Raw genomic sequence first — 17,228 nt, 5'->3', positions numbered from 1 at the left:
GGAAACACAAGTTGACACGTGACACTTCCCCAGAAGAAACCTCTCTGGGAGTTAGAATCAGTTAAGTCAATCGTTTTCAAATTGTTTTTTTTCCTTTCTTTCTTTTTTTAAATGTTTATTTTTGAAAGAGAGAGAGAGAGAGGGAGAGACAGTGAGTGGGGGAGGGGCAGAGAGAGAGAGGGAGACACAGAATCTGAAACAGGCTCCAGGCCCTGAGCTGTCAGCACAGAGCCCGATGAGGGGCTAGAACTCATGAACCGTGAGATCATGACCTGAGCCTAAATCGGACGCTTAACCACTTAGCTACCTGCGCTTAACCACTTAGCTACCTGGGTGCTTTTTTTTTTTTTTTTTTAAAGAGAAAATTCTTTTAGCACAACTCACAGGAGTTGGGAAGTAACAGGAAGAAAATACGGGGCCTGAGGTACATGTTAGATCAGGACTTTGGCTCTCTGAGTATCTATGCTTTGGACATTTGAAGTCTTCTCAGCGGGCCACTCTTGAGAAACTATGATCGGCAGGTAATGAAGTTTATTTTTAAAGAATTAGGAAAATGGCCCAAACTGAAAAGAGTTCTAGAAATTTTTATGTTCGGGATTAAGTTTGAGGCTTACTCATGGATGAGTCATGCTTTTGAAACTTAGGTGTCCGTTCCAGCAGTTTTGCGAGCGATAGGGTTCCGACGCGTGGACTTCTTTCTTGCCGTTTTTAGGACAAAGTTGATGCTGCGATCGCTACTGGATATTGGCATTTCCTAAGGTATTAACAAATACTGTGAGTTCAACCACCGTCATTTCCGTGATTACTTCCTGCTCTTGGTAAACTACAGTTGTGAGAGAGAGCCTGCCTCGGAAAATGGAGAGAAGCACGGGGGGGGGGGGGGGGGGGGGTTGCCTTACAGTTGTGAGGAGCTCAGGAAACGAGTATGGGACTTGAAGCACTGTGACAAATGAGTGGCCTTTGTGGACCTGAGGTGTCAAATTTCAGCCCAAAGGGAGGGACTGCCCCTGGGGCTCCCAGGGTCTGGGAGATTTTATGAGCTGAGACTGCGGGTGAGAGGGGTGTGTGTATGGGGGGGAGGGGCAATCAAGTTGGTACCTGAGAGCCTGTTCAGTTCCAATTTAGTCAAGAAAATCCTCTATTTCAAAATCCAGGACAGAAAAGCAGCTTCCAGAGTGCCAGGACTGTCTTCCTCCGTTGCAATAGTGCCTTTGGCATCTACCCAGTGCCAAGGACACTCAAGACATTTGCAGAAAAAATGAAAAGGTAGCAGGGAGCAGCTGGCATGCGTGCCCGGAGCACAGCTGAGGGCAGGATCGCGAGCGGGTGCAGGGGACACTGGTCACCACAGGGGCGTGGGGACTGCACGAGCCGCTTTGTTCCAGTTCACCCCCACAATGGCCCTGCCAACACAGGGCACAGTGGAGAACATCACTGCCAACACCACAACACGCTCACTTAGCTCCTGTTTAATTCTGGTCCAGATATAGAACATTTATACAATTTTTTATACAAGTACATGCAAAGTTACAAATATAGAAAATATAAAGTACATGCATATTTCAAAGATCCACCATGGATCTTTATACAAAACTATTCAGTGCACATGGAAGCCTGAGGACCACGCAAAAGGGTTTTCTATGTATTAAGTATTTAGTACCTTACAAAAACAGGTGGTACGATAGATCAGATAGATGTTAACTCCTCTAACCCAAATTTCTATGTTGGTCATACACAATATATATATATATAATAATTTTTTTTTTTTTTTACATCAAATACCCGCACAGTGCAAGCCAGTAACATTGCAGGACGGTAATTTATCAGCTAGGTGACAATAATGAATGACCCAGACAATAATTTTACCTTAAATAACAGTAACAGAATTCTTTTTTTCCACTTTGAATGGATGTTTCTGTCATCTGCCACCTAAGGTATTTTTTGGGATGGCCAAACCAGGACTTGACACAGTTCTGGCTTTCGACAGTTATGAGACAGGAATGGAGAAATGCGAGCACTTCTTTTGTCTACTAATCATTTTCTTCATTGTGTAATGCTCTGGGAGAACGGTATTTTCACGCTGCACCTTCGTCTATGTCAAAATGGTTCTGGTTCCCAGGTAAATGACCAAAGATTTGCTCTCAGTGCCCAGAAAGTGGTGCAATTTTTTACTGCCCTACTTCTCTACAGTTTAGGTTGTGAAAGAAAAGAATGCCATGAGTAGGTGCTTTAAACGTCCAAGCCAGGAGCTTGCCTCCAAGGGCACCAAGTGTTGGGCTATTTTTTAGTCTTTTTGTGTTGTTGGTTACGCGCGTTCCCTGTGAAAACCTCGTCTGCCGAGGTCTAGTGCCTCTTGACACGATAGCTGCTGTGTAGCCCACACTGCAAAATGCAAGACTCTGTCCCAGCTCTGTGCAGACACAGGGCACGTGCTCTCTGGCGCGCTGAGCCTGGGCCCAGGAGCTAAGGATCTCTAGTTTTGTTTTTTGAATGAGTATCATGTGGCCATGATACTCAAATTTGGCAGAAATGCTCTCTGAACGGGGAAATGTAGTCAGGTTCTCTTAAAACGGGTGAGGAAAATGTCCCACGTTGCCGTGAAATCACGGCTAAGATGGGGCATTAGTGTACTGAGCTCTAGCTGGGGAAGGAGCCGGAGGTATTCAGGCGAAGGGACTTGAAGGCTGTTTTGAGAATCGATTTCGCCTCAATCTGCCGCACTAGACAAAAAAAGGAGCCCTAGATCAACCAATGATTATTTGTTGTTGTTATTCCCAGCCCAGCACTAGCACTGGCCCATGAAGGACTCAATCCCTCGGGGCTCGAATAAATAGCATCCTGGGTCTGCTCTACATTTCCCGGGGCCATCGGTGCCAAGGGTATTAGCCTATGGGCGATAGAGAAGCAGGAATGAGACACCATCACTACAGGGCTGTAGGTAGACACCCCCTCCCCAACCCGTAAAAGATGAAGAAGATGGGGAAGACGGCAAGGCCGCCCTCAACCCCCGATCAGGAGGATGAGGAGCGAGAGGAGGAGAATCACGGGAGGCGGGGAGAAGAGGATGGCGCTCGCCCCTCTTTGGTAGTAGGCCTCGGACTCTTTCTGGTACTGGGTGACGCACATCTGCTCCACCACGCGCTCCATTATCTTCATGTCGGTCTCCGTGAAGTTCTCCCCCTTGGTGGTGGTGGTGACCGTGTGCTGCCTGACCGTGATGTTGACGCAGTCGTGCACAAAGTTGTTCTGGTTGCTGTACTGATCCACTGGCCTGTAGTACACTTGGTTGGGGTAGCGGTACATGTTTTCACGGTAGTAACGGTCCTCGTAGTCGTTGCCAAAATGAATGAGGGGCCGGCTCATGGCACTCCCCAGCATGTAGCCGCCGAGGCCCCCCACTACCGCCCCGGCTGCCGCGGCTCCTGCCATGTGCTTCATGTTGGTTTTCGGCTTACTGGGTTTGCCCCACTGACTGTGGGTGCCACCACCTTGACCCCAGCCACCGCCGGCGTGGGGCTGACCCCAGCCACCGCCGGCGTGGGGCTGACCCCAGCCTCCGCCGGCGTGGGGCTGACCCCAGCCGCCGCCGGCGTGGGGCTGACCCCAGCCGCCGCCGCCCTGGGGTGGGTAACGGTTGCCTCCAGGACTGCCCTGCCCCGGGTACCGGCTCCCCCCAGTGTTCCATCCTCCACCAGGCTTCGGCCGCTTCTTGCAGAGGCCCACGTCACTCCATGTGGCCACAAACAGAACCAGGATCCAGCCGCCTATGTGGCCTTTCACCATGACGATGTATCTGCAAAATGAGAAGGGCGTCAGCATCTTACGTTCATGTTGGAACCACTCGGCGCTTGCTGCGTAATGAATGAACGCTCGAGTGAGAGCGTCTGCATGTCGGTCACAAAGGCTCTCCACTCCTACCTCTCCTCTGTGGCACTTATGACAAAAGTAATGTCAAATAAAGCGTTAACACAGCTTTGTCCTTCTCTAAGGACAAATTTGTCCTTCAGATCATTTCTGGCTCTGTTTCCTGGAAACCTGATAACAATGGAATGTTAGCAATGTTGCTTATGGTAAAAATAACCCGATTGATAAAGTGCGTCTGGTGGGTCTGCCATACCTTTGAGCATCCCTAGAGGGGTGATTGCTGTAACCAGGCATGTCCTTGTGGGAACCCTGGAAGCAGTGCCCCTTTGGGGCTGTCACGAGGGACGCCAGATCCTGCAAGGTCTGGGGCTTCTACGTGAAGGGGAACTCTTCACCCACCAGTACGGGCCTCATTCCCTTGCACCCAAGGAGTTACTTGTAGGGGCTGGGAGTGGAGGCAAGTCCCTGGCTGCTGTGTGGACTGCTACGAGGATCCTGGTGTGGCCCCTTCTGGAACCTTCTGGGAACTTGGTGTGGCCCCTATGGAAGTCTTGTGAGCTAGGAAGCCCCCCCCCCCCCCAGTTGAGTTTGCAGTAATTAAATGACTTTGAAAATCACTGGTTCATGTCTTCTTTCATCTGCGGGAATGAATGTCAGCAGGGAGCGAGTCCTGTTTGTTGCTCTCTCCTCGGGACCTGGGGTGGCACCTGGCAGAGCAGGCCCACGATAGGTGTTTGTGCGTGAAGGAATTCATACCCTCACAACGTGTAAGTGCCGGCAAGAATCTCCTCAAAGTAATTCTCAATACAACAGTTTTTGGAAACGGGAAACATGCAGGATCTTGCAAGCCTGCTTGTCAATTCATCTTTTCTTCTATAAAAAGGGCTGCTCAAAGCAGGTAAAAAATGGCCGTGTCCACAAAATTTGCGGATACTCAGTCACTGAATGAGTTTTAGTTCGGCATTTAATGGCTTTTGAGTGACTTATTCTCTAATTGTTGGTACAAAAGAAACCGGTCTCACATACAATGACCAGCACAGCTTAGGACTAAACCAGCCAAGTATCCTGGATAATGATTAATGACCCTCTACAGAATGCACGTTCATCAAACTAAAAACCTCCCTTCCGATTAAATACCTTATTTCCCCTGGGTGCTCCGTTCCAAGCGCAGAGATCAAAGACACACACACACATGCAGGGGAAGGAGAACGATGCAGTAAGTAAATGAATTCACATCTTGTTTATGCTTCTACTATCATTACTGAAAATCTCGGTGGCCATAAGTGAATAAAAATATATCTGAAAGTTACAAGCCAAGTTCAACTGCTCAGATCATGCCAGTCAGGATTTTTGGAGGCTCTTCTGGGTAGGGTTAGAGGGGCAGGGTCCTGGGACACGTCAGCTGGCCTTCTTCTGGCACCCTCAGCACGAGTCCCCGGTGCCCAGCCTTCTACAAGCCTGCTCCCCTGGGGCATTCTTCACTTGCACACAGGCTCCAGCTCTCGGCCTCCGTGCTGCCCACACTTCTGCTCACACACTGCAGGGAACTGAACTAGGGGAGTGTCGCCCCAGTCAACATTTCCCAATTTAATGGAGTTTTATGTCAACAACTACTTTGTTCACCCCAATGAGCCGAACCCAGCCAACACCGTGGAGTTATTCTTGCATTTCCTCTTTCTCACAGGACACGATGATTCCACCAGCAAATCTTATCAGCTCTATACTGAAAATAAATCCTAAATCCCAAAACCACTCACATTTCCCGACACTACTTAGTATCCTGAGTGAAGCATCTACTGCTCCTGGACGGGCTCTTTCAACAGCCTCCAACCAGCCTCCCTGCTTTCCGCAGGCCCCCACTGTGTGTTCTCTACTCAGCAGCCCAGGGCTCACACAACCTTTTAATATGTAGCTCACACCATGCCTCTTCCCTTCCCCCCAAGTGGCACTCCTTTATGCCCAGGGTAAGACCCCAAGTCCTGACCATGCCGGCGGGGCCCCACATGGCCTTGCCTCTCTGGCCTCCTCCTGCTCCCCAGACTTAATAAGCACTTTCCCATCTCAGGGCCTTTGCACCTGCTGCTCCCAGGACCGGAAGGTTCTCCCTCCACAGTTACTCATGTGGCTCAAGTTTGCTCTAATGTCACCTCTGCAGGGCTGCCCATGCCACTCTACCTAAGCCAGCACCCTGCATCCTATCCCCTTATCCTGCTTCATTTTTTTTGGGGGGGGGGAGGGACAGGGGGGAGGAAGAGAGAAAGAAAGAGAGAAAGAGATAGAATCCCAAGCAGGTGCCATGCTCATCACAGAGCTTGATGTAGGGCTCAGTCTCATGACCACGAAATCATGACCTGAGTCGAAATCAAATGTCAGGACCCTCAACGGACTGAGCCACCCAGGCGCCCCTCCTGCTTCATTTTTCTCTAGAGCAGGGATGCTTACTTGACATCTACGATTTATTATTTGCTTCCTGTTCACCTTCTCCACGGGAGTGCAGGCCACCCCATGGCGGGAGTTTTGTTTTGTTCACAGCTGGGCCCCAGGTGCGTAAACACAGTGCCTGGCTTACACAATAAATGCTGAGTGAATGGAGGAGTGTGAACATATCTGTTATAAAGCATAAGAAATAACCAAACTAAAAATCAAATTGTTACAAGAGTGAACCATATTTATGAATTCTCACAACACTCTTTCCTGCAACGGCCGGCTGTCTAACAACTACGATCCACTTATCTAAAGGTTGACCTCACGTGCCATCTTGACTCCGGCTGGATGGCGATGTTACCTGATATGGTTGAGGCAGCTGGAAAAGCAGGTAGAAAGGGAAGTAACACCGAGACTGGCTTTGAACATGCCCTGCCCAAGGCTGTAAGAGTCCCAGCTCTATAAGCGCGTGCAGGTATGTGAGCAGACGGTGACACCAAATAGTAAAGGCGGCACAGAGAGGGACTCGGTCCTCGGGAGGTTGGGCACGGGACGTGGAAGGGGGCACAGAGCATGCAGAGTGGAGACGGGCAGTGAGAGTGTCAGCAGGACTGGGGGCCGCAGGTGGCTTCATCGAAGTGGGGCCTTCATGTGCAGCAGAGAGGCAGGTGGGGTCAGGCAGGAAAGGGCCTCACCAGCAAGCTGAGCAGACACCCCCACTGCCCTGGGACAGTCTACACCCGTTGTTCCTGGTGCTAATATTAAGAGCGCCCCTTTCATTCTCAAGAGTGTCCCAGTGTGTTAACACAGGCAGCCTAATTATAAGGCATATTAAGTAGTCTGGACTTGATCCTGAATGTACTAAGGAGCCAGTGATGAGTTCTGGGTTCTCCCTGAGAAAGAACATTGTGGAGAATGGACTGGGGACTGTGTGTGTGTGTGTGTGTGTGTGTGTGTGGACACAGGGAAATTAGTTTCAAGGCTACTGCAGTGATTGAGGTAAAAGATGGCGGCCTTGCCAGGGAAGGAGATGGTCTCCTTCCATGGATGGTGTGCGTTAGAAGGCAGCTTCTGGAGGACTTGGTGTTTGTTGTGGAGGATGGGAGCCTGGAAGAGTCGACGTGGCACCCAGGCTTGTGGACTGGACAACTGCATGGACAGAACACAGAAGTGTGGGGCAGGTCTCGGGGGGAGGTAAATGAGGGGCTTGGCTTTGGCAACGCTCTCACCAAGCTGTGTGTGCCATGGCACGCATTGCTGCCCAGTACTTTATTAAAGCCAAATACTGGATAAACTAGGCTAATCACAGAATATCTGAGGACAAGACCATTTGGAGATGAGGATCAGTTGAGAACAACAAAAGCAACATTTAGTTATGAAAAGTTATTAAAAATAACAGCTACAGTTTGAAGTATAGAACCATTTCTAAAGGTAAGTGGGACTCAAAACTTACAGAAGACCTTGGAGAGTTTCTTTCTGTTTGTGATAAAATTGGGAAGATCTTCTATTATTTAATGCAAACCTCTCACTCTACAAATTAGGCTACCAAGATTCAGAGAAGTCAGGTGACAATAGCCATGATTACAGTGCCGGTTAGTAAAATCGCGGGGGATGGAGATTGGGATTCTGAGTCCCTGGCTGTGCTAGGACACTATTCCTATAAGATACTCTCTGTGAATGGTCAGGTTGTAGCCCAATCCTCTGGTACATTTCAAGACATTAAGTACGTCAAAGGTCAACAGCTCTTTATCACTTTAAAAAAATACTCTTAGCAGACTAGGAATAGGAGGAAACTCCCCTAACCTGATAAACGTTATATAACAAAACCAGTAAACACACTTAGCAGATAGCCTCTGAAGGCACTCCTGTCCGAGATCAAAAATAAGACAAGGACGTCCATCATCACAGTACTGAAGGTCCCGTTCAATGCCACATGCAGAGACAAAGAAGTAGCCAGGGCAAGAAATGCAAGGACAGAGCCAGCTGTCGTTATTTGCAGTTAAGGTGATCACACAACAGAAAACCCAACAGACTCATCAGAAATGACACGAGACCCAGTTCTAGAATTCAGCAAGGCTGTGGGATACAAGACCGGCCTAGAAAAATCAACAGCATTTCTCTACACCAGCAGGAATCGACTAGAAAAAAAAAAAAAAATCACAGTAGCGAAACCAAACTGTAAAATTTCCAGGAATGGATTTAACTGAGAAAAAATAAGACCGGGGAAACAATTTTTTAACTCCAATAAAGAACACTGACGATGATCTGTAAAAATGGAAAGGTATTCATGGCTTTGACTGGGATGACTCAGTATTAGGAAGATATCTGTCAATGACCCCCCCCCCCCGCAAGTGAACCTATAATTTCAACCAAATGACAGTCAAAAGTCTACCTGGATTTTTTGAGGGGTTCAATAAGCTTACAAGGTGAAGGAATGTCCATGAATAGCAAACTCCACCTTAAAAAGGAACAGAGAGGAATCTACTGCATCAGATATAAATCCTACTAAAGAGCCATAGCAGTAGAGACCGCACAGTAGAAGTCTAGGAACAAACCAACAGACCAATGCGAGTAGAAGATAAACCCTTGAATACATACTTTAGCAGGGACTTGATATACAATAAAGCAGGTACCACAAATCATTGGAGAAAGGAAGGTTCTGGGAAACCAAAGAAAAAATAAAACTGGATCCCTAACGCCACATGCAAGAGCAGACTCTAGATGGAATACAGACCCAGCTGTGAAAGGTAAAAGTAGGTCATTAGAAGAAGACACAGGGGCGCCTGGGTGGCTCAGTCGGTTAAGTGTAGGACTTTGGCTCAGGTCATGATCTCGCGGTCCGTGAGTTCAAGTGCGGGAAGCCTGCTTGGGATTCTCTCTCTCTCTCTCTCTGCTCCTCCCCTACTGCTCTCTCTCTCTCAAAATAAATAAACTTAAAAAAAAAAATAAAAGAAGAAGAAAATACAGGTGTATGTCTATGTGACCTGGAGGAGGAGTAGGGAAAGGACTTTTCATTTTTTTAAATTTTATTTTAGAAAGAGACAGAGACGTGGGGGGTGGGAGGGAGGGGAGGGTGGGTGATGGGTATTGAGGAGGGCACCTTTTGGGATGAGCACTGGGTGTTGTATGGAAACCAATTTGACAATAAATTTCATATATTGAAAAAAAAAAAAAAAGAAAGAGACAGAGACAAAGCATGAGCAGGGGAGGGGCGGAGACAGAAGGAAACACAGAATCTTAAGCAGCTCCAGGTTCTGAGCTGTCAGCACAGAACCTGACATGGGGCTTGAACTCATGAACCGTGAGAGCAAAGCCAGAGTCAGACACCCAACTGACTGAGCCACCCAGGTGCCCCAAGGAAGGACTTTTTAAACAAAAAGCACACACCAAGAATAAGAATCTTATGATATGAAAGTTAAGGATTCTTGTTTAATGCTATGAAGAACACTACAGACAAAATTAAGAGAAGGAGTACACAATGGTAAAAAAAAATATTTTTAGTATTTAAGACCAACAGAGTCTAGAACATTTCTAGAACTGACAAGGAATCCTTGCAAAGCAGTAAGAGACAGTAATTCCAACAGACAACAGGGCCACAAGATATAAAAACTGATCATTTATAAAAGAGGGAAAGCCAAAAGGGCATGAAAAGATATTCAAAATCATTAAGAATCAGATAAAATGGGACAAAAAAAAAAAAAAAGTCACTTACACTTGACACTCTAGCCGAAAAGAAAAAAATTACCAAACCAAACCAAAACCACAAGAGAGTTGGATGATGCCAAGAAGGCAGAGATGTGGGAATAAAGGAACCCATGTGACTGTCAAAGGTGTGGGTGGTTTAACTGAACAGAAAGAATGAAAATAAATTAAATGATTATTCAACTCAAAAAAGAAGAAAACAGAAAATTTCAAAATACATCATAGTTATAAAGAAATAAGAGATGAAACTAGAACTTAATAAATAAAACCCAGAAAAATAAGGAATTTTTTTTCTTTTTTCTTTTTTTTCTTTCCTTCTTTCCTTCCTTCCTTCCTTCCTTCCTTCCTTCCTTCCTTCCTTCTTTTGATAGAGAGGGGGCAAGTGAGCAAGGGGCAGAGAGAGAGAAAGAGAGAGAGGAAGAAAGACAGAGAATCCCATGACAGACAGTCCCATGAGGGGCAGAGAGGGAGAGAGATGGCGCAAGTGAACAAGGGACAGAGAGGGAGAGAGACAGAGAATCCTATAAGGGACAGTCCCATGAGGAGCAGAGAGAGAGAAACTGGGAGGAAAGAAGGGAGGGAGAACGAGAAAGAGAGAGAGAGGAGTGGGGCTCACTGGAAGCAAGGCTCGAACTTCTGAACAGTGAGATCACTGCTTGAGTCAGATGCTCAACCAACTGAACCACTCAGGTGCCCCAAGGAATTTCTAAATAAAATCGAATGACTTGAAAATGTAATACAAACACAAGCACACATCACTACACAGAGCCACATGGGGAATGGGAAAGGCAAAATAACCTTAGAAAAGGAAGCCTTTGGGGGCACCTGGGTGGCTCAATCGGTTAAGCGTCTGACTTTGGCTCAGGTCATGATCTTGCGGTTTGTGGGTTGGAGCCCCGCACTGGGCTTCATGCTGACAGCTCAGAGCCTGAAGCTGCTTTGGATTCTGTGTCTCCCTCTCTCTCTGCCCCTCCCTACTCAAGTTCTCTCTCTCTCTCTGTCTCTCAAAAATAAACATTGAAAAAAAATTAAAAAAAAAAAAAAGGGAAGGCTTCAAAAGAGTAACAGCCTTCTATGTGTAGCTGTGTTCCATGAATTAAAATCTGTGGGATGGACTGCCTTTCTGTTAAAATATAAATTACAAATACTGACTTTAGAATTAATTCAGCCAACAAACATTTACGGAATAACTAGTATGGGCCAGTTTTTAAATAAATAGAAATTTTGAACAAACCACTAACCATAAGAGAAATGAAAGAAAAAGTTGTGAAAAAATATATAGTATAATGTAATATTTACAATACAACAACTCATTGATTCGTTTAACAAATATTTTTTTAAGTTTATTTATTTTGAGAGCGAGAGGAAGAGAGGGAGGGAGAGAGGGAGAGAGGGAGAGAGAGAGATCAGGGGAAGGGCAGAGAGAGACGGGGGGAGAGAGACAGAATCAGAGAATCCCAACATGGGGCTCAATCTCACCAACCGTGAGATCATGACCTGAGCCGAAATCAAGAGGTGAACACTTAATCCGACTGGGCTACCCAGGCACCCCTCGTTCAACAAATATTTCAGTGCCTTCTAAGGTCCCAGCATTGTGTTAGCTGCTGGAGACACCATGGCGAGTAAGATATTTAGCTTGGTGGGTGATGTCATCTAGTGAAATGGGCAAAACTGGTGGGGAGTCCTGCTTGGAGAGAAACCGAGAGCTGTGGTTTGGACATGTTAACTTGGCAACATCTATGAGATGTTCAATTTAGGCAACTGTTTTAAGAACCTGGAGCCCAGCAGAGAGAACGGTTAGAGTGTCTTTACCTGAGCAATAGCGTCTAGAGCCAAGGGCTGATAAAGGGCCGAGACTGAAACCCCAGCACTTCCAGGGTAGGGCTCACGCCCTTAGTCACCCAGCCTCCACCAATATGGGTGCCAAAATCCAGCAGAAAATACCGCCAAACTGATTTTGGCAGTTAGTAAAAGAAGAATACACTGTGACCAATAAGGATTATTTTAGGAATGCGAGGATGCCTCAAAATCAGTAAATCTATTAATAGGTTAAAGAAATAAAACTGTAAGATTCTCCGCAGATACTGAAAGTTTTCAATTAAAATCAACCACCAGGGGCGCCTGGGTGGCTCAGTCGGTTAAGCGTCCGACTTCAGCTCAGGTCACTATCTCTCAGTTTGTGAGTTTGAGCCCTGCGTCGGGCTCTGTACTGACAGCTCAGAGCCTGGAACCTACTTCGGATTCTGTGTCTCCGTCTCTCTCTGCCCCTCTCCCACTTGTGCTCTGTCTCTGTCTATCAAAAATAAATAAAATGTAAAAAAAAAAAAAAAATCAACCTCCATTCTTATTTTTAAAAAGGCGGGGTTGGGGGTGGGGTGGGGTTGGGGGTGGTGCCTGGGTGGCTCAGTCGGGTTAAGTACCTGACTCTTGATTTCAGTTCAGGTCAGGTCATGATCTCAAGGTTTGTGCGATCGAGCCCCATGCTGGGCTTTTTGTTGACCGCATGGAGCCTGCTTGGGATTCTCTTTCTTTCTCTCTGTCCCTCTGCCCACTCTCAAAATAAATAAATAAATAAGTAAACAAACAAATAAACAAGCATTAAAATAAATAAGAGCATGTGGCCTTGGTGCATGAGCAGATGGCAAAGCAATGGAACTCGAGAGAAGGCATGTAAAAGATCCATGAATTACCCCATTTATACACAGGGATACGAGAGTCAGAGCTGGTAGGAACTAGCCTAATGGTCATGTGCCAGGGGCCAAACCTCTAATACTTAGAACGTGTTATAACTTGAAACTTAACTGGCTAAATTGGGAAGTGGCACCAAACAGCTTCCCCCACCCCCAAAGTCCCCGGGGAAATTCCTCATCTTACCAGAGCAAAGTAGAACCTTGTCCTATTTTCATCTTTTTGAGGTCACTGCCCCTTAAAGAATCTGACGCAAACTCGACAAGATTTTGCAAAAACACTTTGGGATGTGGGGTTTCACGGGTACCTGAGGCCCAGGCCTGGACTGAACAGGACCCCCAACCCGGTCCATCACCAGAACTGCCGGAAGCGCTTTTAAAAAGCAACACTTCAGGTGCCCATCCCAGGCCCGGAGCCTGTGAGTGTCTAGCAATGGGATTTGGGGATTTATAGAAGCTACCCAGGGAACTGCACTCCCAACCAGGCTTCAGAGCTAGGTCCTCAGGAGCACAACGCTGAACCACACTTATAATGCTTTTCGTGAAGGGGCACGCTTCCCCGGCAGTGATCGCACACACAGTTTAACAGCATTAAGTACAACACAGCTGAAGAAAAAGGATTAACAAACCGGAAAAAAATAAAATGCTCCCAACTGTAAGTCCTGCTATCCACACTATTCGCTGAGGATTATTTTCCAGTGCAGCACAGTCACTGGGTGAGATGCAGGGGCAATCTGAATGTTTAATACAAAGCAGTTCACAGCTGCTACAGGTGCCTTAGAAGAGAAAGTAAGATCTGAAAGGGAGAATGGAATTTTTTTTTTTTTAAATCTTTATTCATTTTTGAGAGACAGAGTGTGAGCAGGGCACGGGTCAGAGAGAGAGCGAGATACAGAATCGGAAGCAGGCTCCGGGCTCCGAGCTGTCAGCACAGAGCCTGATGCGGGGCTCGAACTCACAGACCGTGAGATCATGACCTGAGCTGAAGTTAGACGCCCAACCGACTGAGCCACCCAGGCACCCCATCCAGACCCTTATTTTCTATGACAGTTGGACACTTTCAACCTTCAGAAGACCAAAGAGATTCCACAGGGTACATACGTCTGTCGTGGCTCAGCTGAGCTGGGATTGTGCCTCCGAGAAGACCGGCTGCTTCGGCTTGGCTAAAGTTATTCAGTTTTCAAATATATTCGGGAGTCCTTAAAAACAACAAAAAAGAAAAAACTAGAATTGATAAATAAATCTAAGAACTGATTCCTTAAAAGAAAAACCTAATATATATATTACTAAACTAATAAATCTACTCAAGAAAAAAATGAGACAATATTTGAAAAAAAAAGAATGAGATCATTTTAAAAAGCAGCAAACAGGGGCGCCTGGGTGGCTTAGTCAGTTAAGCGTCCGCCTTCAGCTCAGGTCATGATCTCGTGGTTAGAGAGTTCGAGCACCACATCCGGCTCTGGGCTGACAGCTCAGAGCCTGGAGTCGGCTCTGGATTCTGTGTCTCCCTCTCTCTCTGCCCTTCCCCCACACGCACTCCTTCTCTCTCTCTCAAAAGTAAATAAACATTAAAAAAATAAAAATAAAAAGCAGCAAACAGGACACAGCTTTCCCTCCTTCACACACAGAAAGCTGTGGGTCTGTATCATTTTATATATTGAGACATATGTGACCCATTTAAAAAACTGTATTATTTAGTAAAAGCAAATACTAACAAAAAAGAACATTAAAATCACCTCTAACTTCTATTAAAATGTCCATTTTTTGGTGCTTTTACTTTCAGATTTTCCACATATGCATTCACATTTGAGTAGTTTTGAAACCTGCATTTTGACATGTCAGTTTCCCCCATATATCAGAGGCTCCAAAATCATGACTTTTGATGGTTACATAATGCTCCTTCCAGTGAATGTGCCATGATTTTCTGAGCTACTGCCCTGCTGTTGTTTCCCAGTTGGTTCTAATTTTAGATCATTCTGCACCAATATGTGCCTGCATCTGGCTTTTTTTCTTTTGTTTGCTTGTTTCTTCCATTGCAGGTAAATTCCCAGCAATAGGGTTTCTGGGTCACCATTTTAACTTCTTAATGGAAGCACTGCCAGATTGTTTTACAAAAAGTCTGCAATAATTCAGGACACCCAGAGGGGTGTGACTAGGAAAAGAATAAAGGTATATCACATAAATTTCACATAAGTTTCACATAAATTAATCTTGGCAACAAACTCGGATGCAGGTATCATTTCCTCTATCATTTCTTCTATTTTATGAATGGACTAGAGGAGGATTATGACATTAGGTGACCCTCCAAAGTCAGGAAGTCCGTAGCAGGGCCATCTTTCTAACTCCAAAGCCCCGCCACACCTTTGGAAAACTGAATATTCAAGTTTCATGGCAGTTTTCTTTCTTTCTTTTTTTTATTTTTAAGTAATCTCTATCTACCCAAGGTGGGGTTCCAACTCACAACCCCAAGATCAAGAGTCATATGATGTACAGACTGAGCCAGCTAGGGGCCCCTTCATGGCAACTTTCTTCTAGGGGTTACTGTAACTATTACCGTTTTTGGTTTTGTTCATTTAATAGATGTAAAATGATACTACAGAGTTCCTTTAATTTGCATTTCATTGTGTAAATCGCTCATCATTTCGCCATTTTCCTATGATAATCTTGACATTTTCCTCTCACAAATATGAAAACCGTGTCAGATACAAAACACCCCCTAGCCCTCTGTTTTCCTTCCCTTTCCAGCTGGTTCTTTTTAAGAGCTCCCCGGTGGTCATGGAAGTTAAACTGTTCCCTATTGGTGATTTTTCGCTTTCTCCTTGAAGTCTGAGAGAGTTCTTCATTTTTCCAGAGGTCTGACCTTTTTATTCAATTTTCTGTTTCCATTTTTTTGGTAATTTGATTTGTAAACACCTTAATCCTATTCCACCTGGAGTTTTTTCGCCAGGAAAAGGGAAACATCTCAGATGTTCAGCATGTGGGGAAGTGTTTATTAAACCGTTGATGCTCTGAATGGAAGAAAAATACGCAACCATGACGATAGTCACGATCAAGGCAGGAGCCGTGTGTCCCCGGCCACCTGGCACACCAGGCCTCGAGACCGGAGAGCCGGGCCACCCCAGGCCCCACCCCGCCGAGGGCCCCGCCCACGCCCACCCGCTCGGCCCACGCTTTACCGAGGGCTGGACTGGTGAGGCCGCCTCTGGGGGGGACCTCGCCGGCGAAGGGGGCCCCCAGGCGCCCGGACTCCCCTCCCGCCGAGGCCCCGGCTCCGGGCTGGCGCCCGCTCCCCACCCCCACTCCGCGCACCCTGGGGCGTCGGGTGGGGCCGGGCCCGGCGAAGGGCGTCCCCGGCCTCTGCCTGCGGGCGGGGAGGACGACCAAACGGCGAGCAGCCCGGAGCCCCGCGACCCCCCGGCGGCTCTGCCCGGAGCCGCTGGCGGGCCTTCTTGGGTTCCCCGGGCGCGTTTGCGCGAGGTGATCGCCACCACCTCGCCGGACTTTCGGCCCCTCGGGCCGCGAACACGCTCTGGGCAGGACTAGACACCGTAGCATATCGTCATCCCTCCCCAGGGGGCCAGGCCGGCCGCGTCCGCCGCCCCCAGCCCCAACCAGGAAAGCGAAACCAGGCGTTTTCGTCACCCGAAAGCCCACGAGCACCCTGGGGCAGGCCGGACGCGCCCCGCGCCCGCAGGGAAGCCCCCTTCTCCTCACGGTCAAGGTCTGCCCCCGCCCCCCAAAGCCGCACCCCGGTGCTCCGGACCCCCGTCCCCTCCCCGCGGGTTCTCGCTCCCGGGCTCCGCGGCGCCCCCCCCCCCCGCCGCACCCCGGTGCTCCGGACCCCCGTCCCCTCCCCGCGCTGGGAGTCGACCAGGCGACCGGTCTGTTTACCTGCCTCGGTAGCACAGGAGAAGCTCTCCGCGCCGCGGCTGTCAGCGACTGGCGCGGAGGCTGGCGAAGCGCACCGCCCAGGACGACGGCAGGGGGCGGGGAAGGGGGCGGCGCGTGCACCAATGACCACGCGGTCTCAGGCGCGCTCCCGTGCGCCGCGGGCGGGCGGCGGGGGTTTACTCCCGGAGGTGCGGACCTGCCGGGGCTCCCGGGCGTCTGAGTCTCCCTGAAAGGCGTGTTGGGATTCGCTTAAACGCTTGCACCGGCTGATGCCACCTCCCGGTGTCATCATTCCCTGACGTTGCTCATTGACTGTAAAAATCATCTTTAAAAAGAAATTCGGCCCGAAGCCCCAACTCCCCCGTTACATAATGGAGAGAATGAGACGTTAGGGAATGAGAAAGCAATTTCTGGAACTTTGGTAGCCAGGAATTTCTAGAGAGGAAAAATTTTTTGCTACCTTGGATTGAGCCCAGTTTTATGAATTTTCGCATAAATTCTTAAAATTTGAGGCCTAGGAAGAACATTGGCCATCACCGGTTCTTTGATTTACTCAGTTTCTGTTCCTTATTTTATGCAAGAGAGGTGATTTAGATTGTGACACGCACAGGGAAAAATGCACTCCATTTAATAAGTCCACTCACATCACCTGTGGTAAAC

At 47.7% G+C, this 17,228-nt stretch overlaps 1 protein-coding gene across 1 annotated transcript; it reads right to left on the bottom strand.

Moving 5' to 3' along the window:
• Positions 1 to 1,454: 1,454 nt before the first annotated feature.
• PRNP (prion protein) lies at positions 1,455 to 16,662 on the bottom strand. The gene is made up of 3 exons (XM_047068634.1): positions 16,569 to 16,662; positions 13,779 to 13,876; positions 1,455 to 3,793 (listed from the first exon to the last, which is right to left on the bottom strand). Exon 3 carries the CDS (start codon positions 3,781 to 3,783, stop codon positions 3,001 to 3,003), a length of 783 nt encoding a protein of 260 aa, XP_046924590.1. The 5' UTR covers positions 3,784 to 3,793; positions 13,779 to 13,876; positions 16,569 to 16,662; the 3' UTR covers positions 1,455 to 3,000.
• Between the last annotated feature and the right edge of the window lie 566 nt (positions 16,663 to 17,228).

Source organism: Lynx rufus, unplaced genomic scaffold (genome assembly GCF_022079265.1).
Source record: "Lynx rufus isolate CCGP_SWC_20201006 ecotype Redwood Valley unplaced genomic scaffold, mLynRuf1.p SCAF_8, whole genome shotgun sequence".
In the NCBI taxonomy this organism is placed as follows: domain Eukaryota; kingdom Metazoa; phylum Chordata; class Mammalia; order Carnivora; family Felidae; genus Lynx; species Lynx rufus.
The sequence above is the reverse complement of the archived record's forward strand: the minus strand, read 5'-3'. Positions and strand labels throughout refer to the sequence as shown.

Excerpts from the sequence above, each read along its gene's own strand:
- PRNP (XM_047068634.1), bottom strand. The coding sequence starts at position 3,783 with ATGGTGAAAGGCCACATAGGCGGCTGGATCCTGGTTCTGTTTGTGGCC.